Source organism: Salmo salar, chromosome ssa29 (assembly GCF_905237065.1).
Source record: "Salmo salar chromosome ssa29, Ssal_v3.1, whole genome shotgun sequence".
In the NCBI taxonomy this organism is placed as follows: domain Eukaryota; kingdom Metazoa; phylum Chordata; class Actinopteri; order Salmoniformes; family Salmonidae; genus Salmo; species Salmo salar.
The window spans coordinates 33,907,591-33,933,654 of NC_059470.1; the positions used below are offsets into that span (position 1 = coordinate 33,907,591).

At 44.2% G+C, this 26,064-nt stretch overlaps 1 protein-coding gene across 1 annotated transcript in view; it reads left to right on the forward strand.

Annotated features, from left to right (window-relative positions):
- The window catches only part of LOC100286462 (guanine nucleotide exchange factor VAV3), a 174,144-nt gene that overhangs the window by 15,810 nt on the left and 132,270 nt on the right, over window positions 1-26,064 (forward strand). The window contains exon 2 of the mRNA XM_045710531.1: window positions 15,355-15,471. Coding sequence (XP_045566487.1) covers window positions 15,355-15,471 — 117 coding nt within the window. The remainder of the gene's footprint in view (window positions 1-15,354; window positions 15,472-26,064) is intronic.

The following is a 26,064-nucleotide window of genomic DNA, read 5'->3' on the forward strand; positions in this document are numbered from 1 at the left end:
AGGGTCAGACACCAGTTGATCTGTCTCACACACCCTCTGCAGCTGGAAACCAGATTTATCATATTTGGATGAGTGGAAGGGGAAGAAGGAGGAAAGGGAGGAGGATGAGGAGGAGGAGGAGTAAGAGGGGGAGGAAGGGGACGAGGGGGTGGACAGCCAGTATTCACGCTCCAGTGAGGGGATACTGGTCGCACGTCTTGCCTCTTCCTGAGAGCAGATACGCTGGAGAGACAGAGCAGAGGGTGGAGGGAGGGAGAGACAGAGCAGAGGGTGGAGGGAGGGAGAGAGAGCAGAGGGTGGAGGGAGGGAGAGACAGAGCAGAGGGTGGAGGGAGGGAGAGACAGAGCAGAGGGTGGAGGGAGGGAGAGACAGAGCAGAGGGTGGAGGGAGAGACAGAGCAGAGGGTGGAGGGAGGGAGAGACAGAGCAGAGGGTGGAGGGAGGGAGAGACAGAGCAGAGGGTGGAGGGAGGGAGAGAGAGCAGAGGGTGGAGGGAGGGAGAGACAGAGCAGAGGGTGGAGGGAGGGAGAGACAGAGCAGAGGGTGGAGGGAGGGAGAGACAGAGCAGAGGGTGGAGGGAGAGACAGAGCAGAGGGTGGAGGGAGGGAGAGACAGAGCAGAGGGTGGAGGGAGGGAGAGACAGAGCAGAGGGTGGAGGGAGGGAGAGACAGAGCAGAGGGTGGAGGGAGAGACAGGGTGGAGGGAGAGACAGAGCAGAGGGTGGAGGGAGGGAGAGACAGAGCAGAGGGTGGAGGGAGAGACAGAGCAGAGGGTAGAGAGAGAGACAGAGCAGAGGGTGGAGGGAGGGAGAGACAGAGCAGAGGGTGGAGGGAGAGACAGGGTGGAGAGAGAGACAGAGCAGAGGGAGGGAGAGACAGAGCAGAGGGGGGAGGGAGAGACAGAGCAGAGGGTGGAGGGAGAGACAGAGCAGAGGGTGGAGGGAGAGACAGAGCAGAGGGTGGAGGGAGAGACAGAGCAGAGGGTGGAGGGAGGGAGAGACAGAGCAGAGGGTGGAGGGAGAGACAGGGTGGAGAGAGAGACAGAGCAGAGGGTAGAGAGAGAGACAGAGCAAAGGGTGGAGAGAGATCTCTTCCATGTCACAGATGATGAGCAGTAAAGGTTTGTGTCCCCTAACACACCACTGTGCTGTGAAGGTTTACATGCCCTGGACTGGCTAACACACCACTGTGCTGTGAAGGTTTACATGCCCTGGACTGGCTAACACACCACTATGCTGTGCAGCTCTCCATGAATTACATTTACCCTTGATTCTTCACTTCTCCTCACATCCCAGCCAACCAATCACAACCCTTTGTCTCTCATGACCCTATCACAGAATGTCAGCATTACTTGACCCTCTCTGTCATTAAACAGACAGGACAGAGCATCAACTACCATAAACCTGTAAACAGACAGGACAGAGCACCAACTACCATAAACCTGTAAACAGACAGGACAGAGCATCAAATAACATAAACCTGTAAACAGACAGGACAGAGCATCAAATAACATAAACCTGTAAACAGACAGGACAGAGCACCGACTACCATAAACCTGTAAACAGACAGGACAGAGCACCAACTACCATAAACCTGTAAACAGACAGGACAGAGCACCAACTACCATAAACCTGTAAACAGACAGGACAGAGCACCGACTACCATAAACCTGTAAACAGACAGGACAGAGCACCAACTACCATAAACCTGTAAACAGACAGGACAGAGCACCAACTTCCATAAACCTGTAAACAGACAGGACAGAGCACCAACTACCATAAACCTGTAAACAGACAGGACAGAGCACCAACTACCATAAACCTGTAAACAGACAGGACAGAGCACCAACTACCATAAACCTGTAAACAGACAGGACAGAGCACCAACTACCATAAACCTGTAAACAGACAGGACAGAGCACCAACTACCATAAACCTGTAAACAGACAGGACAGAGCACCAACTACCATAAACCTGTAAACAGACAGGACAGAGCACCAACTACCATAAACCATAATGCGGTGGATATGCATGGCGGTTTGGGAAACCTCTAATGGAAAATGCCAATAGATATGGAAACGTTGTTACTTCATTTTTATGGGCGAGTTCCCACCCCTTACCTCTCTGAAACACACTTTAGGCTGTACATGAAAGAGCAAACTGTAAGAGGCGTTGGAGATTCTAAATGTGATTAGTCTGGCATGCGTCCCAATTGGCATCCTGTTGCCTATATAGTGCACTACTTTTGACCAGAGCCCAATAAGAGCCCTATTCCCTATATAGTGCACTACTTTTGACCAGAGCCCTATTGGTCCTGAGGTAATAGGGTGACATTAGGGACAGAGCTTATGTCCCTGGGTTTGGACCAGCTGCTGTGGACCGCAGGCCGGCCGAGGCCAATCACTCATCTCACATGAATAATGTATTAAAACAGGGCAGACATAAAGAACTGAGTTAAATAAGTCTTGTTGAGTAAAAGAGTCAGGGTGAAAGTTAGGATGACAAGTAGCCCTAGTCCTGCACAGAAAAGGCGTTGCACACCACAATACACACACTTCTCAACACTTCCATTTTTGGTTGGACGTACACGCTTCAGTTAGGAACATCATGTGAAAGTCTGTCAGCCACACAACTTCTTCTCTTGCGACAGCGAACACACACTAACTAAAGGTAGCCGAGTATAGCAGACTATAGTAGGGTACAGTAGGGTATATAGTAGAGTATAGTAGATTATAGCAGAGTATATAGAGTATAGCATGGTATAGTATAGTAGAGTGTACAGTATAGCATAGTAGAGTAGAGTATAGTAGAGTGGAGTATATTAGAGTGCAGTATATGGTGGAGTATTGTATAGTAGAGTAGAGTATATAGTATATTAGTGTGTATAGTATCGTGGACTAGAGTATACTGTCCACTGCCTAGGAGGTTTATGGAAACAAGCTGAGGGGGTGTATCTCTGGATTGTGGATCCTGCTTTTTTAGCTGTCTGTCTCCTGGCTGCCTTTGACCCTAAGCTGGACCTGGACAGCTGTTGATCTGCAGTCAGCACATATTCATTCGCCTACACTCCAGCTCAGGTTTCCCGATGACACAGCTGAGAACAGGTCCCAGCTCTCACATCAATGCATGTGACAACTACAGTACCTCAACTCTGGGCTGGGCTGTTGTCGCAAATGGTACCGTATTTCCTATGTATTGGATTTATGTTGACCAGAAACTATAGGGTCCTGCACTGCAAGACCCACAGGGCCCTGGTCAACGGTAGTGCACTTTTGTAGGGGATAGGTTGAACCCTGGTGATTTATTTCCCTGTCATTAAGCCGATGTCACTCAAAACTATCTGGATGCAATTTATGTTGCTTGCAATAAAGTTGCATCTGGGTTGTTCAGTGTGTTAGTGATGGGCATTCCAAGTCTTTTCGGTAAGCCGGCTCATTTGGTTCCATTCACTTAAAAGAGTCAGCTCATTTGGTTCCATTCACTTAAAAGAGTCAGCTCATTTGGTTCCATTCACATAAAAGAGTCAGCTCATTTGGTTTCATTCACATAAAAGAGTCAGCTCATTTGGTTTCATTCACATAAAAGAGTCAGCTCATTTGGTTTCATTCACATAAAAGAGTCAGCTCATTTGGTTCCATTCACATAAAAGAGTCAGCTCATTTGGTTCCATTCACATAAAAGAGTCAGCTTATTTGGTTCCATTCACATAAAAGAGTCAGCTCATTTGGTTTCATTCACTTAAAAGAGCCGGCTCATTTGGTTCCCAAAAAATTGCCTGCAACTTGGTTGCATCGCATCGCAAGAGATAAAAAAAATCGATCATATTTCATGCAACTGACTGTATGCAATGTCCAATCACATATCATTCAGTTTGGAACTCTGACCCAGTTGTCATGTCAACACAGCTGTCAGTGGGTTGTCAACATAGCTGTCAGTGCTGCTGCAAACCATGACAAAAGAGACATGACAAAATGGAAATGGGAAAACACTTCTAGATGCCATGGCTAGTCATGGTTTATGTACATGGTGTGGCAGTCAATACATTTAATTTTGAACCCAGACCTTTCTCGATCCAGTTTCAACTGAAATTGTCTAACATGAACTGCACTAGCTTGGTTAGGTAGCTAGAGCTTCTTAGGGCTAGGCCCCTTTTTTCTCAATTTCTGCCTGAATGACATGCCCAAAGTAAACTGCCTGTTACTCAGGCCCTGAAGCCAGAATATGCATATAATTGGTACCATTGGAAAGACACTTTGAAGTTTGTAGAAATGTTGAAATAATGTAGGAGAGTATAAGACAATAGATATGGTAGGAGAAAATACAAAGAAAAACCAACCAGATTTTTTGTTGTTGTTGTGAGACCATGCTCTTCCAATGGCAAGTATGAGGGCATACTCAATTCTAGCTCCCATGATGCAATTCCTATGGCTTCCACTGGGTGTCAGCAGTCTATGTTCAAGGTTTCAGGCATGTAACTTCCAAAACGAATAAGAAATAACAGTTTTAGTGGAAGGACACAGTCTTGGAAATGTGTGTTTTTACGCGCCATGAAGACAAGACGCACCTAAATTTGGTTTCCTATTGAACATACTTCTTTCCGTAAGAAATATTATCGTTTGATTACATTTTAGGGTATCTGAGAAATAAATAGAAACTTATTTTGACTTGTTGAAACAAAGTTTAGGAATTTATGAAACCTGCGCCGGTGGAAAAATATTTTGTTGTGGGGCGCCGTCCTCAAACAATTGCAGTGCATGCTTTCGCTGTAATAGCTACTGTAAATCAGACAGTTAGATTAACAAGAATTTAAGCTTTCAACTGATATAAGACCATTGTATGTACCTAAATGTTTAATATTAATTTCTATGATTATTTATTTGAATTGCGCGCCCTCCAGTTTCACAGGAAGTAGGCTAGCTAGGTTGGTAAATCATGGTTGGCAAATAGGCAACGTTTTGGCTAGGTAGCTAAATTGTACAGCCAGCATTTTGTCTATATCGACATTACAATTATCAAACTTTTGTTTTAGACATTACAGTCCCATGGTCCGTGGCCTTCTGTTTTAGACTTTACATTCCCATGGTCCGTGGCCTTCTGTTTTAGACTTTACATTCCCATGGTCCGTGGCCTTCTGTTTTAGACTTTACATTCCCATGGTCCGTGGCCTTCTGTTTTAGACTTTACATTCCCATGGTCCGTGGCCTTCTGTTTTAGACTTTACATTCCCATGGTCCGTGGCCCTTCTGTTTTAGACTTTACATTCCCATGGTCCGTGGCCTTCTGTTTTAGACTTTACATTCCCATGGTCCGTGGCCTTCTGTTTTAGACTTTACATTCCCATGGTCCGTGGCCCTTCTGTTTTAGACTTTACATTCCCATGGTCCGTGGCCTTCTGTTTTAGACTTTACATTCCCATGGTCCGTGGCCCTTCTGTTTTAGACTTTACAGTCCCATGGTCCGTGGCCTTCTGTTTTAGACTTTACATTCCCATGGTCCGTGGCCCTTCTGTTTTAGACTTTACATTCCCATGGTCCGTGGCCTTCTGCCTTCTGTTTTCCTCCTATAGTGTTCCACGTGACGCCATTTCTTCGCGCCAGACACACACATCTTAAGAGAGAACCATAAGATACAGGAGGTGCGTCAGAGAGAAAGCATGCAGGGGTTGTGGCATTCTGATTCAATACCCTGTTGAATACTATTGTATTCATCGTTACAGTTAAATCATTGTTATATCTCTCTCGTCTATGTGTGACCTAGGATAGGATAAAGTAATCCTTCTAACCCCCCCCCCCCTTAAAAGATTTAGATGCACTATTGTAAAGTGGTTGTTCCACTGGATATCATAAGGTGAATGCACCAATTTGTAAGTCGCTCTGGATAAGAGCGTCTGCTAAATGACTTAAATGTAATGTAAATGATGCTTCGAGCAGTTGCACGCCAGCCGGTAATACAAACTGATACAATGGTAAAACGGAGCATTTCAGTTTGAATTCCAGGCTAGTAGCACACAGAGTATTTGTCTGAAATGGCACCCTATTCCTTACATAGTACACTACTTTTGACCAAGGCCCGTATGGCTCTAGAGGAAAGTAGTGCACTATATAGGTAATTTCAGATGCAGCGCAGCACTCTCTCTCCCTGTTGGCTGGGCTGGCTTGTCTGTACTGTATGCATATCAGATTGACTTGATGGACGGACAGAAAGAGAAGAGGCCTCTCAGGTCTCCAACACTAACCCTGGACAGCAGTCCTCTGCTTCCTCTGTGACAGAGTCGGCCATCTTACTGTCTGTTAATTGACACTCATTAACCAATAAGAGATGAGATGAGTCTAACTCAGGTTGGCTTTTCATGTGGGAGATCTAGAACCAAACAGAGTGGGATGTAATTAGCTGCTAGGCTAGGCTAGGCTAGGCTAGGCTACGCTACAGTACACACTGGGGTTTTAAAAAACCCACGTACTGTACGGAATACATAAGCAGAAAGAAATAGGATCCATATAATGGAGGACAAGCACACTCCATCTCAACCATCTGAACAGAGCGATAACACATGACTTGAAAAGGGATGGTGACACTCATTGTCTTATTTCTACAGATGGTTTCTGCATGGTGCTGCAGATATGAAATGCTACACCATTATAGACTACAGTGCTGTGGTCAATTCTCTCTACCCTTGAGTCCTCCCTGGTCCTCCCCTCCCTGCTCCGCAGGTGTACACACGCTCATGCACACACAAACACACACAAACACGCACGCTTAGACGCACTCACACACACACACACACATGCTCACACACGCACATACACCCACACACTTGCACGCACTCACACACAGGCCCATGGTTCCATTTTCCGCTGATACAGGATGCAGTAAGTGGAATCGTCATTCCATAACAAGAGGAGATGTGTGAGTCTACACACACCAGTCAGTACTGTAGATGAGGCCTAGTGGGGCTGAGAGCTCCTATTACAGAAAACAGCCATGTGTGAAACCATCTGGACACTCCCTGCTTACCACTTGTGGCTTGTTAAAACCGTCCCTTCTTGACTCCCTGCACCCAGCCTGCTTCACTCCCGTGATACAGAGTGGGTCTCAGCCCATTGATCCCAGTGCTACAGAGTTAGTGGGTTTCAGCCCAGTGCTACAGAGTTAGTGGGTCTCAGCCCATTGAGCCCAGTGCTACAGAGTTAGTGGGTCTCAGCCCACTGAGCCCAGTGCTGCAGAGTTAGTGGGTCTCAGCCCATTGATCCCAGTGCTACAGAGTTAGTGGGTCTCAGCCCATTGATCCCAGTGCTACAGAGTTAGTGGGTCTCAGCCCATTGAGCCCAGTGCTACAGAGTTAGTGGGGCTCAGCCCACTGAGCCCAGTGCTACAGAGTTAGTGGGTTTCAGCCCACTGAGCCCAGTGCTACAGAGTTATTGGGTTTCAGCCCACTGAGCCCAGTGCTACAGAGTTAGTGGGTTTCAGCCCACTGAGCCCAGTGCTACAGAGTTAGTGGGTCTCAGCCCACTGAGCCCAGTGCTACAGAGTTAGTGGGTTTCAGCCCACTGAGCCCAGTGCTACAGAGTTAGTGGGTTTCAGCCCACTGAGCCCAGTGCTACAGAGTTAGTGGGTTTCAGCCCACTGAGGCCAGTGCTACAGAGTTAGTGGGTCTCAGCCCACTGAGCCCAGTGCTACAGAGTTAGTGGGTCTCAGCCCACTGAGCCCAGTGCTACAGAGTTAGTGGGTTTCAGATGCCTCTCTGTGAGGCTGCTGTTTCCTTCAGATACCAAAGCTGGTTGCAGGGTCGCTCAGAAGACCCCGGCGGCCGTCTCCAAGATGTGTTGCTCAGATTAAAACGCCATGCATACAAGTATAAACATTCAACATTATTTACTAGTTGTCTGCCTGTCTGTCTCTGTCTGCCTGTCTGTCTCTGTCTGCCTGCCTGCCTGTCTGTCTGTCTGTCTGCCTGCCTGTCTGTCTGTCTGTCTGTCTGTCTGTCTGTCTGTCTGTCTGTCTGTCTGTCTGTCTGTCTGTCTGTCTGTCTGTCTGTCTGTCTGTCTGTCTGTCTGTCTGTCTGTCTGTCTGTCTGTCTGTCTGCCTCTCTGCCTCTCTACCTGTCTCTCTGTGTGTCTTATCTGGGGTTTTCTAGTCCAAGGCCTTCCTTGTGAACTCGTCTGTAATGCCTAATACGATTTGAATGGAGCAGAATTTCATATTTGATGTTTGTTCCCATCATCGTCTTCAGACAGCTCTGATTCCGTGCCACAGTTACAGAGGATAGCTAAATATGTGACAAGATGTTATGAATAAAGAAAGATGGCCTTTCTCGGTTGTTTGACTTGTATTCAGTTAGTTTATTTTAATATTGTACCAGTGTTCTGTAACAGACTCAGCTCCATTCATCATTGGCTGCATGTACTTTTGTTGTTAGTGGAGTTACAGTATCACACAGACTAGGCTGCGTTGTTTTAAAAATGAGAGAGAGAACGGCTTTCCTGTGAAATCCTGCTTGTTAGTCAAAACTAAATGACAAAAGAAAAGTGAGCAACCAACTCCAAAAGTTGCTGGTTCGAAACCCTGAGCTGGCAAATTTGCTGTTTAGGTCTTGAGCAAGGCAGTTAAGCCCCAGCAACTACATCGATTAAGGCAGCCCCCCCCCCCCCGCACCTGGGTTAAATGCGAAAGATCCATTTCCGTTGAACGCATTCAGTTGTAAAACTGACTAGGTATCCCCTGGTTAGAGCATGCTTACTTGTTAAAGTCCTGCTGATTACAGAGTGTTTGTGAGGACTGATGTCATTTTAACAGCCTGTTGATGTCATTTTAACAACCTGTTGATGTCACTTTAACAGCTTGTTGTGATGAAGTCTTGTGTTGGAGAACATCTCCATCAGCATATACCTTAACAGGACACCAAAGATTATAATTTTACTGCAGCAGCTGAAGGCTCAACTATGTTGATTGGTCGTTGGGGATATCCAGTGTCGAGTGACTTAAATCCATAATTTGGAAAAGTACAGAAAAAATACAAAAAATAAAAATTTATAAAATGTATGAAATGGATGCATTCACTACTGTAAGTCGCTCTGGATAAGAGCGTCTGCTAAATGACTAAAATGTGAAATGTAAATGTAAATATGAACACTTCATGATGTCAATTACCCATGCAATTCATAAATGTCAATTATCCTGCAATATTCAAAACCTGCAGAGAAAACTGCTTCTTGCAATCTACTTTCCTCAGACATGAATCAGACGAGAATATATACTTACAGATGAGGGAGCATTTCAGTTCAGATTTGGGAATATTCTAGTAATGACGGAGGTGTGCCATCAGCGTCCTCCTATAAATGTATTTATTTTTGTGTTATTTCATCTTTATTTAACCAGGTAGGCAAGTTGAGAACAAGTTTTCATTTACAACTGCGACCTGGCCAAGATAAAGCAAAGCAGTTCGACACATACAACAACACAGAGTTAAACATGGAATAAACAAACATACAGTCAATAATACAGTAGAAAAATAAGTCTATATACAATGTGAGCAAATGAGGTGAGATAAGGGAGGTAAAGGCAAAAAAGGCCATGGTGGCAAAGTAAATACAATATAGCAAGTAAAACACTGGAATGGTAGATTTGCAGTGGAAGAAAGTGCAAAGTAGAAATAGAAATAATGGGGTGCAAAGGAGCAAAATAAATAAATAAATACAGCAGGGGAAGAGGTCTGTCTGGGCTAAATTAGAGGTCTGTATGGGCTAAATTATAGATGGGCTATGTACAGGTGCAGTGATCTGTGAGCTGCTCTGACAGCTGGTGCTTAAAGCTAGTGAGGGAGATTTGAGTCTCCAGCTTCAGGGATTTTTGTAGTTCGTTCCAGTCATTGTCAGCAGAGAACTAGAAGGAGAGACGGCCAAAGGAGGAATTGGCTTTGGGGGTGACCAGTGAGATATACCTGCTGGAGCGCATACTACAGGTGGGTGCTGCTATGGTGACCAGTGAGCTGAGATAAGGGGGGACTTTACCTAGCAGGGTCTTGTAGATGACCTGGAGTCAGTGGGTTTGGCGACGAGTATGAAGCGAGGGCCAGCCAACGAGAGCGTACAGGTCGCAGTGGTGGGTAATATATGGGGCTTTGGTGACAGAACGGATGGCACTGTGATAGACTGCATCCAGTTTATTGAGTGGGGAATTGGAGGCTATTTTGGAAATGACATCGTCGAGGATCGGTAGGATGGTCAGTTTTACGAGGGTATGTTTGGCAGCATGAGTGAAGGATGCTTTGTTGCGAAATAGGAAGCCAATTCTAGATTTAACTTTGGATTGGAGGTGTTTGATGTGAGTCTGGAAGGAGAGCTTACAGTCTAACCAGACACCTAGGTATTTGTAGTTGTCCACATATTCTAAGTCCGAACCGTCCAGTGTAGTGATGCTGGACGGGCGGGCAGGTGCAGGCAGCGATCGGTTGAAGAGCATGCATTTAGTTTTACTTGTATTTAAGAGCAGTTGGAGGCCACGGAAGGAGAGTTGTATGGCATTGAAGCTCGTCTGGAGGGTTGTTAACACAGTGTCCAAAGAAGGGCCAGAAGTATACAGAATGGTGTCGTCTGCGTAGAGGTGGATCAGAGACTCACCAGCAGCAAAAGCGACATCATTTATACAGAGAAAAGAGTCGGCCCAAGAATTGAACCCTGTGGCACCCCCATAGAGACTACCAGAGGCCCGGACAACAGGCCATCCGATTTGACACATTGAACTCTATCAGAGAAGTAGTTGGTGAACCAGGCGAGGCAATCATTTGAGAAACCAAGGCTATTGAGTCTGCCGATGAGTATGTGGTGATTGACAGAGTCAAAAGCCTTGGCCAGGTCAATGAATACGGCAACACAGTATTGTTTCTTATCGATGGCGGTTACGATATCATTTAGGACCTTGAGCGTGGATGAGGTGCACCCATGACCAGCTCTGAAACCAGATTGCATAGTGGAGAAGGTGCGGTGGGATTCAAAATAGTCGGTATTCTGTTTGTTGACTTGGCTTTCGAAGACCTTAGAAAAGCAGGGTAGGATAGATATAGGTCTGTAGCAGTTTGGGTCAAGAGTGTCCCCTCCTTTGAAGAGGGGGATGACAGCAGCTGCTTTCCAATCTTTTGGAATCTCAGATGACACGAAAGAGAGGTCGAACAGGCTAGTAATAGGGGTTGCAACAATTTCGGCAGATAATTTTAGAAAGAAAGGGTCCAGATTGTCTAGCCTGGCTGATTTGTAGGGGTCCAGATTTTGCAGGTCTTTCAGAACATCAGCTGACTGGATTTGGGAGAAGGAGAAATGGGGAAGGCTTGGGCGAGTATCTGTGGGGGGTGCAGTCCTGTTGACCGCGGTAGGGGTAGCCAGGTGCAAAGCACGGCCAGCCGTAGAAAAATGCTTGTTGAAATTCTCAATTATAGTGCATTTATCAGAGGTGACAGAGTTTCCTATACTCAGTGCAGTGGGCAGCTGGGAGGAGGTGTTCTTATTCTCCATGGACTTTACAGTGTCCCAGAACTTTTGTGAGTTTGTGTTGCAGGAAGCAAATTTCTGCTTGAAAAAGCTAGCCTTGGCTTTTCTTAACTGCCTGTGTATATTGGTTTCTTTCTTCCCTGAAAAGTTGCATATCACGGGGGCTGTTCAATGCTAATGCAGATGTTTTTGTTTTGGTTAAGGGCAGTCAGGTCTGGAGTGAACCAAGGGCTATATCTGTTCCTGGTTCTAAATTTCTTGAATGGGGCATGCTTATTTAAGATGGTGAGGAAGGCATTTGTTTTTAAATAACCAGGCATCCTCTACTGATGGGATGAGGTCAATGTCATTCCAGGATACCTTGGCCAGGTCGATTAGAAAGACTTGCTCATTGAAATGTTTCCTGGAGCGTTTGACAGGGATGAGTGGAGGTCGTTTGACCGCTGACCCATTACGGATGCAGGCAATGAGGCAGTGGTCGATGAGATCTTGGTTGAAAACAGCAGAGCTGTATTTAGAGGGCAAGTTGGTTAGGATGATATCTATGAGGGTGCCCGTGTTTACGGCTTTGGGGTGGTACCTGGTAGGTTTATTGATAGTTTGTGTGAGATTGAGGGCATCAAGCTTAGATTGTAGGATGGCTGGGGTGTTAAGCATGTCCCAGTTTAGGTCACATAGCAGCACGAGCTCTGACGATAGATGGGGGGCAATCAGTTCACATATGGTGTCAAGAGCACAGCTGGGGGCAGAGGGTGGTCTATAGCATGTGGCGACGGTGAGAGACTTGTTTTTAGAGAGATGGATTTTTAAAAGTAGAAGTTCAAATTGTTTGGGTATAGACCTGGATAGTAATACAGAACTCTGCAGGTTATCTGTGCAGTAGATTGCAACACCGCCCCCTTTGGCAGTTCTATCTTGTCTGAAAATGTTGTAGTTAGGGATGAAGATTTCAGAGTTTTTGGTGGACTTCCTAAGCCAAGATTCAGACACAGCTAGGACATCCGGGTTGGCAGAGTGTGCTAAAGCGAATAAAACAAACTTAGGGAGGAGGCTTCTAATGTTAACATGCATGAAACCAAGGCTTTTACGGTTACAGAAGTCATCAAAAGAGAGCGCCTGGGGAGTGGGAGTGGAGCTAGGCGCTGCAGGGCCTGGATTCACCTCTACGGCTAATAGCTATGAGAATTGGTCGTTTATGACGTCCGGAATAGAGAGTAAAAGAGCAGGTTTCTGGGGGCGATAAAATAGCTTCAAGGTATAATGTACAGACATAGGTATGGTAGGATGTGAATACAGTGGAGGTAAATCCAGGCATTGAGTGATGATGAGAGAGATATTGTCTCGAGAAACCTCGAGAAACCTCGAGAAACCTCATTGAAAGAGGTATGCTTAGCCGAGTGATCATAAGGGTCCCGTGAGATTCAGACAGCTAGCCGGATCATAGGTAGCAAGCTGGCAGAAGATGGAGAGAGCTCTGTTTTTAGCCACCTCGTGCGTTTCCGTCTGTAGATTAGTGGGGTTCCGTGTGGTAGTGGGGACCAATCCAATTGGCGAAATAGTTATAGTAATAGTGGCCCAAGAAAATTGTCCGATAGACCTATTAAGATAGCAGCCGATAAGACAGCTAACGATTAGCGGGCCGCAGATGGACGTTCAGTTAACGTCGCGATGGAAGGCCAGTTGGATAACTCCCTCGGGCAGATAATGTCAGTAGTCCAGTCGTGAAGGCCCGATGGGGCATCGCATCGGCAGTAAAACGGGTCCGGATAGGTGACTGTAGCCCAGGAGTGGCTGATGGAACTCTTCAGCTGGCTAGCTCCGGAATAATTGATGTTTGCTCTGGGACGTTAGCCAATAGTCACTCGGGTAGCAGCTAGCTAGCTGCAAGATCCAGGTGTAAATGTCCAGAGCCTGTGGTATAAATCCGGGGTTATGGAGAGAAAAATAGGTTCGGTATGCTCTGGTCTGAGTCGTGCTGTTCAAAACTGCCGATAGCTTTTCGAGCTAAGGGATAGCTGATGACCGCCAACCGTGGCTAGCTGAACTCCAAAGTTAGCCAGTGAACTGGCCAACCTCTGGTTAACCTCTGGATAGCTTCTGTTGTGGATTTCAGATTTGAGGTAAATAATACTTATTTTTTTAAATTGGTGAGGCGGGTTGCAGGAGAGTGTTTTGAGGTTGAGTTTTTAGAAAAAAATATATAAAAAGATATGCGAAGAAAATATGTAAATATATATATACACGGGACACGACAAGAGGAGGACAAGAGGAGGTCAAAGGACGTCTGACTGCTATGCCATAAATCAGTCAATGAGGACAATATCCTCTTTTTCATCCAGGGTTTATCACAGAGTAGCTGTATGTCAACCATGTTTTATGTTTAAACGGACATCCTCGTTTTTATCTGTCCCAGACACGGCACTCTGATCAAAAAAAGTTTCGATTATACTGAGTGTGGTGTACACCTCTCCCAGCTTTTCAAAATCCTAAGACATACAGTAGATAGCGTCCGTCGTGATTCGTGTCAGCGGTTTTTAGTTTTTCGAAAAACATTTATCCAGCCAACGTTTCGTGTCAGCGTTTTTTTTGTTTTTCGAAAAACATTTATTCAGCCAACGTTTCGTGGCAGGGTTTGAGGCTGCTGACTCTGTTTATGTGTGGCTGGGAGATTGATGTGGTTTGGAAGAGACCCTGCCTGTCTATTGATCTTCATTAGGTTAATTACACCAAATGCGCACGAGGCAGAAAGGTTTTTCCAAGTCAGTAAATTATCTTCTCATTCTAATACGGGATGGAGTCTTCACTTATTTCATTCTGTCAGGATGTCAGGGTACAGTTTTGGACAGACAATAGCTCCGTCCATTTTCAAACTCAACAAAGAGTTTCTGGTCTTTGACTGTTTATACGTGACTGTGATTTTGGCATATACAACAATGGCAGTATGTGTATTGTCTAAGGGAATGAGAATGTTTTGAGTGGCAGCCAAGTTGAAGTGTAAACCAGATGTGAACTTCTTCTGGCCCTTGAACGTAGTTCAATGTAAACAGTTTGTGGCTAACGGATCATGACCAAACGGATCATTGCCAAACGGTTCATGACCAAACGGTTCATGACCAAATGGATCATGACCAAACGGTTCAGGACCAAACGGTTCAGGACCAAACGGATCATGACCAAGCAGATCATGACCAAACGGTTCATGACCAAACGGTTCATGACCAAATGGATCATGACCAAATGGATCATGACCAAACGGTTCAGGACCAAAATGTTCAGGACCAAACGGATCATGACCAAACGGATCAGGACCAAACGGTTCAGGACTAAACGGATCATGACCAAACGGATCAGGACCAAACGGTTCAGGACTAAACGGATCATGACCAGCGTTGAGAAATAATAATAGTGAAATTTCAGTCTGAAGACTATGGGATGGCTTCTAAAACATTGAATTGATGGGTATTTCTCAAATCAGCACACATTTCTGTCAAGACTTGAACAAATACACATTTCATATGAGCTCAATCTATGCAATGACACAAGTCTGAATAAAATGACAAATGTTACCTTGTGTGACTATTGCTGTAGAGACTGAATGCCCAATCATGTTATATTATCATTCAATTAACAGTAAAACATGACCGTTTCAGTCACCTGGATTAAAGTGAGCAATAAGAAATCAATCTCTGCCTTTTATTGTCGAGTGTTCCAACTCCCTTTACTTCAAATTAGTCCTTTTCAAAGTATTTTTTTCTTGGTAAGCCATTCTCATGAATTTTGTCATTGTTGTTGAGCAGCCCTCCTTTCCTTTGTTTGCTGAAGCGAAGGCTCACCTGATACTCTAACAATAAAACATGTCCCCTTATTCCGTTTGTAGTTCCTGTGCTTGAAGAACATCCGGACGTTCCTCGCTGCGTGCTGTGAGACATTTGGCATGAAGAAGACTGAACTCTTTGAAGCCTTCGACTTGTTTGATGTGCGGGACTTTGGAAAGGTAAGAAACAGGATTTCTACGCTGTTTCATCGTGTGTGTACAGTGCCTTCGGGAAAGTATTCAGACCGCTTGACTTTTTCCACATTTTGTTAGGTTACAGCCTTATTCTAACATGGATTAAATAGTTGTTTGCCCCCTCATCAATCTATACACAATACCCCATAATGACAAAGCAAAAACAGGTTTTTAGACCTTTTTGCTAATTCATGAAAAAACAAAACAGAAATAACTTATTTACATTAATATTCAGATCCTTTGCTATGAGACTGGAAATTGAGCTCCCGTGCATCCTGTTTCCATTGATCATCCTTGAGATGTTTCTACAACTTGATTGGAGTCTGAAAACTTTCCTAAGGCACTGTACATGCCCTACTCCCTTCACATATGTATCTTTGGGGGTTTCCATCTCTCACCCTGGAATTATCATGTTATCTGTTTCCAACTGGGAAACACCTTGAGAAGAATAGTGCACACTACTACAAAAAGCTTATGTAAGGAGCTCTGTAGTGGGCTGTTATAGGAGAATAATATACACCATCACCGACTGTATGAGAGAATTGAACCGATCACTGTTGGATCACTTGAAGAGAACAGTATTGAGCCGCTACAGTTGGCTGCTCTTCCTCTGTATGTGGACACCATTTACCGCAACACTGTATGGTGCAAGCAGTTATCCTGACACATAGGACAAGGCTTCAGTTTCCTCTCATTAAAACAAAAACACTACAATGGTTCAGTTGTTATGGGGTGAAAAGCCTTGCTTTGCCTTGGTTCTTTATTATGATAGGACTCTTTTTGTCATGTTGTTAGCATGTGGGGACAGCAGTGGTTCTGCAGCTAGTTTAATAAAGTCCATGTTGTTAGCATGTGGGGACAGCACTGGTTCTGCTGCTAGTTTAATAAAGTCCATGTTGTTAGCATGTGGGGACAGCACTGGTTCTGCTGCTAGTTTAATAAAGTCCATGTTGTTAGCATGTGGGGACAGCAGTGGTTCTGCAGCTAGTTTAATAAAGTCCATGTTGTTAGCATGTGGGGACAGCACTGGTTCTGCTGCTAGTTTAATAAAGTCCATGTTGTTAGCATGTGAGGACAGCAGTGGTTCTGCAGCTAGTTTAATAAAGTCCATGTTGTTAGCATGTGGGGACAGCACTGGTTCTGCTGCTAGTTTAATAAAGTCCATGTTGTTAGCATGTGAGGACAGCAGTGGTTCTGCAGCTAGTTTAATAAAGTCCATGTTGTTAGCATGTGAGGACAGCAGTGGTTCTGCAGCTAGTTTAATAAAGTCCATGTTGTTAGCATGTGGGGACAGCACTGGTTCTGCTGCTAGTTTAATAAAGTCCATGTTGTTAGCATGTGAGGACAGCAGTGGTTCTGCAGCTAGTTTAATAAAGTCCATGTTGTTAGCATGTGGGGACAGCACTGGTTCTGCTGCTAGTTTAATAAAGTCCATGTTGTTAGCATGTGGGGACAGCAGTGGTTCTGCAGCTAGTTTAATAAAGTCCATGTTGTTAGCATGTGGGGACAGCACTGGTTCTGCTGCTAGTTTAATAAAGTCCATGTTGTTAGCATGTGAGGACAGCAGTGGTTCTGCAGCTAGTTTAATAAAGTCCATGTTGTTAGCATGTGGGGACAGCACTGGTTCTGCTGCTAGTTTAATAAAGTCCATGTTGTTAGCATGTGGGGACAGCAGTGGTTCTGCAGCTAGTTTAATAAAGTCCATGTTGTTAGCATGTGGGGACAGCACTGGTTCTGCTGCTAGTTTAATAAAGTCCATGTTGTTAGCATGTGGGGACAGCAGTGGTTCTGCAGCTAGTTTAATAAAGTCCATGTTGTTAGCATGTGGGGACAGCAGTGGTTCTGCTGCTAGTTTAATAAAGTCCATGTTGTTAGCATGTGGGGACAGCAGTGGTTCTGCAGCTAGTTTAATAAAGTCCATGTTGTTAGCATGTGGGGACAGCACTGGTTCTGCTGCTAGTTTAATAAAGTCCATGTTGTTAGCATGTGGGGACAGCACTGGTTCTGCTGCTAGTTTAATAAAGTCCATGTTGTTAGCATGTGGGGACAGCACTGGTTCTGCTGCTAGTTTAATAAAGTCCATGTTGTTAGCATGTGGGGACAGCAGTGGTTCTGCAGCTAGTTTAATAAAGTCCATGTTGTTAGCATGTGGGGACAGCAGTGGTTCTGCAGCTAGTTTAATAAAGTCCATGTTGTTAGCATGTGGGGACAGCAGTGGTTCTGCAGCTAGTTTAATAAAGTCCATGTTGTTAGCATGTGGGGACAGCACTGGTTCTGCTGCTAGTTTAATAAAGTCCATGTTGTTAGCATGTGGGGACAGCACTGGTTCTGCTGCTAGTTTAATAAAGTCCATGTTGTTAGCATGTGGGGACAGCACTGGTTCTGCTGCTAGTTTAATAAAGTCCATGTTGTTAGCATGTGAGGACAGCAGTGGTTCTGCTGCTAGTTTAATAAAGTCCATGTTGTTAGCATGTGAGGACAGCAGTGGTTCTGCTGCTAGTTTAATAAAGTCCATGTTGTTAGCATGTGGGGACAGCAGTGGTTCTGCAGCTAGTTTAATAAAGTCCATGTTGTTAGCATGTGGGGACAGCAGTGGTTCTGCAGCTAGTTTAATAAAGTCCATGTTGTTAGCATGTGGGGACAGCAGTGGTTCTGCAGCTAGTTTAATAAAGTCCATGTTGTTAGCATGTGAGGACAGCAGTGGTTCTGCTGCTAGTTTAATAAAGTCCATGTTGTTAGCATGTGAGGACAGCAGTGGTTCTGCTGCTAGTTTAATAAAGTCCATGTTGTTAGCATGTGGGGACAGCAGTGGTTCTGCAGCTAGTTTAATAAAGTCCATGTTGTTAGCATGTGGGGACAGCAGTGGTTCTGCAGCTAGTTTAATAAAGTCCATGTTGTTAGCATGTGGGGACAGCAGTGGTTCTGCTGCTAGTTTAATAAAGTCCATGTTGTTAGCATGTGGGGACAGCAGTGGTTCTGCTGCTAGTTTAATAAAGTCCATGTTGTTAGCATGTGGGGACAGCAGTGGTTCTGCTGCTAGTTTAATAAAGTCCATGTTGTTAGCATGTGAGGACAGCAGTGGTTCTGCAGCTAGTTTAATAAAGTCCATGTTGTTAGCATGTGGGGACAGCAGTGGTTCTGCTGCTAGTTTAATAAAGTCCATGTTGTTAGCATGTGGGGACAGCACTGGTTCTGCTGCTAGTTTAATAAAGTCCATGTTGTTAGCATGTGAGGACAGCAGTGGTTCTGCAGCTAGTTTAATAAAGTCCATGTTGTTAGCATGTGGGGACAGCAGTGGTTCTGCAGCTAGTTTAATAAAGTCCATGTTGTTAGCATGTGGGGACAGCAGTGGTTCTGCTGCTAGTTTAATAACGTTTATTTATACATCAGCGGGAAGGCAGGGAGCGAGGCTGGCTCTCCTCTGGGGTGGGAGGTGGCTGTCAGACAGACAGGATGTTTGGCGTTTTCTTCCTAGATGAGGATATGGGTCACACATTTTCATGCTTTTTGAGGATGTGAGTGTGTGTGTGTCTGTGTGTGTCTGTGTGTGTGTGAGAGAGATGAAGAGACAGAGGGACGGACTGACTGACATAGTTTTTGTTTCTGCCTTTGCCTCCATGACTTATAACGTCTGTCAGGCTCCAGGCAGAATAGTATGTGTTGCCTCTCTGATCAATAGGAACCCTTAGCCTGAATACCCAGATGGTTCCTGTGTAGAAACTCTACTAACCTTTGACCTCAAGCTCCACCTGGCCTCAGAAGTCCTCATAACTCTTAAGGCATCCAGGAAGTTAATTATGTGGATACTGCAGGTTACTGCCAGAATAAAGGAAACATTTGAGTAAATGAGGGATACAAAGTATATTGAAAGCAGGTGCCTCCAAACAGGTGTGGTTCCTGAGCTAATTAAGCAATTAACATCCCATCATGCTAAGGGTCATGTATAAAAATGCTGGGCAGGCCATTATTTTGGCTACCATGGCTATGCCCCCATAGGATGACAATGCCTCCATCCACAGAGCACCAGTGGTCACTGAATGGTTTGATGAGCATAAATATGATATAAACCGTATGCCATGGCCGTCTTAAGTCACCAGATCTCAACCCAATTGATTCTAGAGCGGCTCCTGAGATTGCGTTTTCTACTACCATCAACAAAACACCAACTAACTAACTAACGAACTAACTAACTAACTAACTAATTCACTAACTAGCTAAGTATGTGGATCAACTAAATGGACTTTAGTAAAACCCCAAAATGATTTAACCATTAGAAAACAGCTATACTAATTCACAAGTTGTTTTCGATATGGGATTAGTAAAATATCCGGGAAATTGGTCAGAATCCACACAGCTTGATGTACTGTACATGTCAGAATCTGTTGTGATGGTTAAAGCCTTTAAGTGATTTCTCCTGGTACCGTGCTTGGTTGAGTTAAGTCATTTATAATTAAAACACTGTCTGACTGCTGCCAGTCAAGAAGAAGACACTATTTTCCTTCATACAAATCTCCAGAATATTCCATCCACAAATCGACAGCTCCTTGTCGAATATGTATCTACAAATATAACTCTTCTTTATCCTTCTCACCATTCATCACTGTTTGCAGTTGTTAATATGTATGTTATTATTATTATTATTTATTTTTTGATTAAAATGTTTTATTGTTTTTATTTATCTCGGTGGTCATGCTGCTGCTCCCTCTATGGTCATTCCACCCCGCACCCTCAACAGTCTTTACTCTGCCTCCACCCCATTGGACATTTATTTGTTCATTTATTCAAGCCTAGGTCTAAGAGGCATGGAGAGGCGGCCTTTCGTTACCATGACCCCAGCGTCTGGAATAGCCTGCCAGAGAACCTGAGGGGGGCTGAAACTGTGGACATCTTTAAAACAAACCTTTTAAGCCTTAAGGTGCTTTTTAGTCATTCAGTTTTTATTGTTATTCTTTTTTCCTTTTTTTATCCTCTTATGTTTATTCTGTAGTAAATAATTCAGTTTTTATTTTCATTGTTTTTTACTTTTTTTTTTACTTTAAAGGACATTGTGTTGCATTCCATGTACAGTTGATGTTTATAGTACTACAGTTGTTATGATGTATATAGTACTACAGTTGCTATGGTGTATATAAACTCAGCAACAAAATAAATGTCCTCTCACTGTCAACTGCGTTTATTTTCAGCAAACTTAACATGTGTAAATATTTGTATGAACATAACAAGATTCAACAACTGAGGCATAAACTGAACAAGTTCCGCAGACATGTGACTAACAGAAATTGAATAATGTGTCCCTGAACAAAGAGGGGGGGGGTCAAAATCCAAAGTAACAGTCAGTATCTGGTGTGGCCACCAGCTGCATTAAGTACTGCAGCGCATCTCCTCCTCATGGACTGCACCAGATTTGCCAGTTCTTGCTGTGAGATGTTACCCCACACTTCCACCAAGGCACCTGCAAGTTCCCGGACATTTCTGGGGGGGAATGGCCCTAGCCCTCACCCTCCGATCCAACAGGTCCCAGACGTGCTCAATGTGATTGAGATCCAGGCTCTTCGCTGGCCATGGCAGAACACTGACATTCCTGTCTTGCAGGAAATCACGCACAGAATGAGCAGGATGGCTGGTGGTATTGTCATGCTGGAAGGTCATGTCAGGATGAGCCTGCAGGAAGGGTACCACATGAGGGAGGAGGATGTCTTCCCTGTAACGCACAGCGTTGAGATTGCCTGCAATGACAACAAGCTCAGTCCGATGATGCTGTGACACACTGCCCCAGACCATGACAGACCCTCCACCTCTAAATCGATCCTGCTCCAGAGTACAGGCCTCGGTGTAACGCTCATTCCTTCGACGATAAACGCGAATCCGACCATCACCCCGGGTGAGACAAAACCGTGACTCGTCAGTGAAGAGCACTTCTTGCCAGTCCTGTTTGGTCCAGCGACGGTGGGTTTGTGTCCATAGGCGACGTTGTTGCTGGTGATGTCTGGTGAGGATCTGCCTTACAACAGTCCTATAAGCCCTCAGTGCAGCCTCTCTCAGCCTATTGCAGACAGTCTGAGCACTGAGGGAGGGATTGTGCATTCCTGGTGTAACTCGGGCAGTTGTTGTTGCCATCCTGTACCTGTCCCGCAGGTGTGATGTTCGGATGTACCGATACTGTGAAATTGTGTTTATACACGTGGTCTGCCACTGCGAGGACAATCAGCTGTCTGTCCTGTCTCCCTGTAGCGCTGTCTTAGGCGTCTCACAGTACAGACATTGCAATTTATTGCCCTGGCCACATCTGCAGTCCTCATGCCTCCTTGCAGCATGCCTAAGGCACGTTCATGCAGATGAGCAGGGACCCTGGGCATCTTTCTTTTGGTGTTTTTCAGAGTCAGTAGAATGGCCTCTTTAGTGTCCTAAGTTTTCATAACTGTGACCTTAATTGCCTACCGTCTGTAAGCTGTTAGTGACTTAACGACCGTTCCACAGGTGCATGTTCATTAATTGTTTATGGTTCATTGAACAAGCATGGGAAACAGTGTTTAAACTCTTTACAATCTGTGAAGTTATTTGGATTTTTACGAATTATCTTTGAAAGACAGGGTCCTGAAAAAGGGACATTTTCTTTTTTTTTGCTGAGTATAGTACTACAGTTTGTTATGATGTGTATAGTACTACAGTTGTGGTGGTGTGTATACAGTACTACAGTTGTGGTGGTGTGTATATAGTACTAGAGTTTGTTGTGGTGTATATAGTACTATAGTTGTTGTGGTGTGTGTATACAGAGCTCTTTCTATTTCTATAGTTTAAGTATCATTGTCATTATTTTATTTCACTTAGTTCACTTAGTTCGAAGCCTTAGATTTTCCCTGCAATCACATCTGCAACCCTGACTATTAAACACTCTGAATCTGATCTGAAAATATACAGTAGCTGCAAGAAGGGTTGGTGCATTTCCGTTGGCATCTCTATTGCTGTATTAATTAGGACATGGAGGACTGACTGACTGATTAGTTTATTGATATCACACCCTATACATCCTGTCTGTCTCTGTATTTTCTCTCTCTCTCTCTCTCTCTCTCTCTCTCTCTCTCTCTCTCTCTCTCTCTCTCTGTCTCGAGTTTGTTCCATTTTGTGCAGATGGAATTGGACAGCCATGACGTGAGATGGACCCAGGCTAACATCCCTGCTATGGCAGGCTAGGCCTGCGTCCCAGATGGCACCGTATTCTCTGCTTAAGACCAGGGCCCATAAGGCTGTGGTCAAAAGTAGAGCACTATGTAGGGGAATATGGTGCCATTTGTAATGCTGACAAACTCTTCAGGATGTAACGGAGCAGAGAGAACAGCAAATGGGAGAATCTGCCTGTCATTCACCTTCTACAGTTAGAACGTTTTTTTTGTGTTTCTTTTAGGTGTTGTCGTCACATGGTGCAGAAATAGACATGGCAATACCGTTGAATAAAACATCCTTCTGCTTGTTTATTTGATAGGATATCCAGTACAGTAGTTTTGATAGCCTTCAGGAGGAAAGCTGTGCTTCATGTTTCATGATTTTAGCTACTTTTTAACTTTAAAATGCTGTTATATCCTTGCAGTGTACAGCCTACTGGGTGTTAGCTATGTTTTGAACATTCTGACAGTGTTCTTGTAACGAGGGTCGTATAAAGGGGACCAAGGCACGGCGTGTAGAGTGCTCATATTTACTTTAATGATAACACTAAAACAAAAACAACAAAACGACATCCAACAGTTCCGTCAGGTGAATACTCACAAAACGGAAAACAACTACCCACAAAACCCCATAGACAAACCCCAAGTTAAATATGATCTCCAATTAGAGACAACACGAACCAGCTGCCTCTAATTGGAGATCATCCAAAACTCAACCTAGAAATAGAAAAACAAGAACAAAACATAGAAACAAAAAACATAGACTGCCCACCCATATCACACCCTGACCTAACTAACCAGAGAAAAAACAGCTCTCATAGGTCAGAGCGTGACAGTTCTAAGTCAGGGTTTTCCAAACTCGGGCCTGGGGCCCCCCTGGTTTAACTTTTTTTTGTTGTTACCTTAGCACTACACAGCTGATTCAAATAACCAACTCATCATCAAGCTTTGGTGATTTTAATCAGCTGTGAAGTGCTAGGGCAGAAACAAAACGTGCCCAGGACCAAGTTTGGGAAACCCTGTTTTAGGGCAGAGATGCATTTATCTGTCTGTTAACTACATATAGCCTACATATATATAATGTCAAAATGTAGTATACTTTAGCTACAGTACAAAGTGATGTCTGTCTGTATTACTACAGCCTTCTCTGTTCTGTAGAAACCCATTTGTCTGTGTCTGCTACAGTAGTGTTTGTATTGACTCTGCACTCACAGCGTAGCATAGGGAAAACACACAGATGCAATCTGCAAATATGAAGTTGTATTTTTTTTCTCTTAGTTGCAAAACATCTGTTTAGCACATCTGTCATATAGACGTGTGTGAGAGTTATGTAGACGCTCCTAGGGTGAAGTGGGAGCTCATAGGATGAAGGGGAAGCCCGTAGGGTGAAGGGGAAGCTCCTAGGGCGAAGGGGGAGCTCCTAGGGCGAAGGGGAAGCTCCTAGGGCGAAGGGGGAGCTCCTAGGGTGAAGGGGGAGCTCCTAGGGTGAAGGGGGAGCTCCTAGGGCGAAGGGGGAGCTCCTAGGGCGAAGGGGAAGCTCCTAGGGCGAAGGGGGAGCTCCTAGGGCGAAGGGGAAGCTCCTAGGGCGAAGGGGAAGCCCCTAGGGTGAAGAGCACAAACAGTTTACCACACACATTGTTTTCATGTATGCTATTTTACAGGTAACTGACAAAATAAATGAAATGCCAACAAAGTGTCTTAAAACCCTCTAGGGTCTAAGCCCTGTCTAAGCACGGGGAATTGTTTTAAGAAGGTCATACCAAAAATTATTTTGTTATTTGATTTTGAATTTTAAGACCCCTTGAAGAATCCCCCAAAAATGTGATATAAAATTGAATTTGACCTGACTGCTATTAGCCCATAAAAATGCATTGAATAACAGATTCACTACATGGAGCAACAGATAGTCCTCCCGCAAAAAAATCTAAAGGAAGTTTGTTCTGAAGTGTCTGTCCTACATCAGAGAGATAGAAGAAAGATGAGGAAACTATTTATATATATTTTTTTACATGTATTAACAGCTGTTTATGCCTGTTTTTTGAGACATAAAATATATCAATACATGCTAACTAGTTAATGTATTACATGAACTAGCTAATGATTAGCCCAATAGGCAAAATGCAGATGGGCAACCCCATGCTTCATCCTACTTATTTCTAGCCACTATGTTAGTTGGGCTACAGGTCATAATGTTTATTGATAATATTTGATAATATGGACCATGCATGGGCTTAAACATATATTTTTTGTTTTTACCAATATGTTATTGGGGTCTTTTCTGTAGGTGTATAATTTATAGCATCATTTTATTTTCTTAAATTTTGGAGTAGAATGTCCTTTTAAAGTCACCAGAACTGAGCTTCTCAGTCATTCTACATAAAAATGTCTCCTGGGGGGGACCCCTCCCCCTTCCTCCCTCCCCCACCTCCTTGACTTTTTACCCCATTGCTAAAAACAAACTGTTCCCAGATGAAACACTGTAGTGAGGTATTTATTTTCAGACAGACGCAGCAACCACAGCTGTAGACACTAGACTACAGCCTCCAGATAACCTCAGACACAGTTCAACAAGGGGCCGCAATTTATTGATTGGCTTTTACACCTTCAAGGATGTCTCATACACTGTGCTGTACTGTAGGCTACATGCTTTAGTCAGGTTAAGCAAGCTTTAGGACACGCAGTGTGATGTTATAACTGTCAGCTTGCTCTTTGTGTGTACGTGATGTCACTGTGAAGACTGAAGAGAAACGTCAGCAGAGGTAGATTTAGGACCCCAGCTGAGGTGTCTGTAATTTTGCCACGATGTAATTTCCTTCATGCTAGAATCCTTAGTTGCTACATACATTTTTGGACTTATAAATAAATGGTATATAATATAACTAGGGATGGGAATTGCCAGGGACCTCACGATATGATATTAACACGATACTTAGGTGCCGAAAACAATATGTATTACATTTCGATACTGTGATTTTTATTGCGATTCGACGTTCCGAACACAATGATAACCATGTGTCTGCTGCAGAGGGACGAGAGAGAGAGAGAGCCATGAGAACACCAGTTATGATCCGTCATGGTATAAAAAGTGCAAAAACAAGTTGGCTCCCTATTTTAAAAAGAAGATGGGAAATATTTGAAGGGAAAATACTGGAGTTTTGGTGGTTACATTTCTCCTGGACAATCCCTCAGCTTTTTGCCAAAAAAAAGAGGCGGAGGGTCAGCTTTGGTATTGTTTCAATTAGGATTCTAGCTTTATTGATGTGCTACTTAACTGTTTTATGGTGACAGCACAAGTGTTTGTCATGAGTTTCAAGTCATCCATTAGGACTTTGAAGATATAGTATGTTTACTAATGGTGAGTACATTTTATACGTCCTTCCTCTTCCCCCCTCCTCCTCTCTCTCTTCCTCTTCCCCCT